Raw genomic sequence first — 1,959 nt, 5'->3', positions numbered from 1 at the left:
CCTATTGGCTTTGTTTCATGTTAATTTCCAGATTATACATTTGGCAATGTTTTCACATCTTTATAATTTCTTACTATAGTAATTGCGTCACTTTGTCTTTACTCTTTTTCTTTTCGTTTTTATTTTCTTTTTCTTAATTTATTTCATCTAATGAAATTCAGATTTAAAAATAATAATACGGCTAAGTCTCCAAAACACCCTAAGGGACACGAACCAGTGGAAAAATCATGGAGAACCAAGGAGAAGTTCAAGAGGGGATGAAAGCCGATATCCAACAGCTGAAGGGACAAATGAGTCAAATCTTAGAGGCTTTGAATGCCTTACAAAGCCCTGGAGATTCGTGCGCACAACAACCACAACAAACAGTTCCAGAGGCACAAACTTTCCCTTCCTATGGTCTTCCCCCGAATTACACTCCACCCTCAGGAGTGGAATTGGAACACCTTGACGTTCAAAAGGCTGAAGATAATGCAGTTGAAAGTAGAAGACGAGCTTGGGGCAACCACTTTCACAATTCCTGGGAAAACGATCCAACCAGGTATTGAGAGCATGATAATGGAAAAACAACCCGAGACGAAGTCTTCATCTTATGTCGTTACACCAGCAGATTTTAAGGACGACAAGAGTAAATTAGAAGTCTTTGAGAAGAGGTTGAGAGCCATAGAGGGCGAAGGAAGTTTTGAATTTGGAGATGCTAGAAAACTATGTTTAGTTCCTGATGTGGTGATACCTCTAAAGTTTAGGTTGCCAGAGTTTGAGAAATATCGGGGAAATACTTGCCCAAGGAGCCATGTAACCATGTACTGCAGAAAAATGGCAGCTTATGCCAACGATGAAAAACTTTTGATTCACTTCTTCCAAGAAAGTTTAACTGGCGTGGCTTTAACTTGGTACATGCGCTTAGAAACGACTCACATCTACTCATGGAAAGATCTGGTTGATGCATTCCTAAGGCAGTATGAATATAATAAAGATCTAACACCCGATAGAGTACAATTGCAGAACATGTTGAAGAAAGAGTCTGAATCATTCAGAGAATATGCCCAAAGGTGGAGAGAAATTGTTGCTCAAGTAGAACCGCCTCTGAGTGACAAGGAGATGACTACCATATTTCTGAATACTCTACAACCACCATTTTATGAACACATGATAAGCAGCGTCTCCTCAAGTTTTGCTGACATAGTAGTAATTGGAGAGAGGGTTGAGGGTGGCATAAGAAATGGAAAAATTGCACTAGGCCCAGAGCTAGTAGCAAGTTTAAATGAGTATGGTCCTAGACATGAAGAACGAAGAGCTAATTCACATTTTACTGCCTATCCTCAAGTGTCACATTCCTATGGGTCCAATCGAGCCATTCAGCGAAGAAATTACAATCGTGATGAAAAGGTCGCCAACTTTACTCCTATCCCCATGACCTATACGGAGCTACTGCCAGATCTTCTCCGCAACAACCTCATAGAGGTTTGTCCCACCAGGCCTGTGCGACCTCCTTACCCAAAGAACTATGACACAAATGTCAGGTGTGATTATCATGAAGGAGCGCGTGGACATTCAACAGAGGCATGCAAGGCTCTAAAGCATAAAGTGCAATCTTTGATCGATTCAGGATGTTTAAAGTTTGAAGAAAGTCAATCTAGCACTCTGACAACGCGTGAGTTCGCCTCTATAAATGCCATGAACAAATGAAGAGGACTCTAGGACTATGTGGGAAAGCATAGGTTATTGTAAAAGGCGAAACTGATGTTGTTTTGCTCATGTTTTGAATTGTCTTGCTATGAGGGCAATGCCCATTGATATCATGTTTCCATCCATGACTTTTAATGTGAACTTTCATTACGAGGTATCTCGAAGGTTTACTGGAAATCATGTCCTAATAGGGTGTCGTGGAGAACGAAAGCCGCAAAGAACAAATTGAAAAAAACAAAAATGATGAAGGCAATCTTGAGTCACTTGTCTTTC

General features: G+C 40.6%; 1 protein-coding gene across 1 annotated transcript; it reads left to right on the top strand.

The window, feature by feature from the left end:
* The first annotated feature begins 555 nt into the window (after nucleotides 1-555).
* On the top strand, nucleotides 556-1,686 carry LOC148197938 (uncharacterized). Its single transcript, XM_088115684.1, has one exon. It carries the CDS (start codon nucleotides 556-558, stop codon nucleotides 1,684-1,686), a length of 1,131 nt encoding a protein of 376 aa, XP_087971810.1.
* The last annotated feature ends 273 nt before the right edge of the window (nucleotides 1,687-1,959 follow it).

This window comes from Vigna umbellata, chromosome 5 (genome assembly GCF_029865625.1).
Source record: "Vigna umbellata cultivar VRB3 chromosome 5, Vumbellata_1.0, whole genome shotgun sequence".
Lineage (NCBI taxonomy): Eukaryota > Viridiplantae > Streptophyta > Magnoliopsida > Fabales > Fabaceae > Vigna > Vigna umbellata.
The sequence above is the reverse complement of the archived record's forward strand: the minus strand, read 5'-3'. Positions and strand labels throughout refer to the sequence as shown.

Bases quoted from the DNA above. Each gene is read 5' to 3' on its own strand.
- LOC148197938 (XM_088115684.1), top strand. From the start codon at position 556: ATGGAAAAACAACCCGAGACGAAGTCTTCATCTTATGTCGTTACACCA.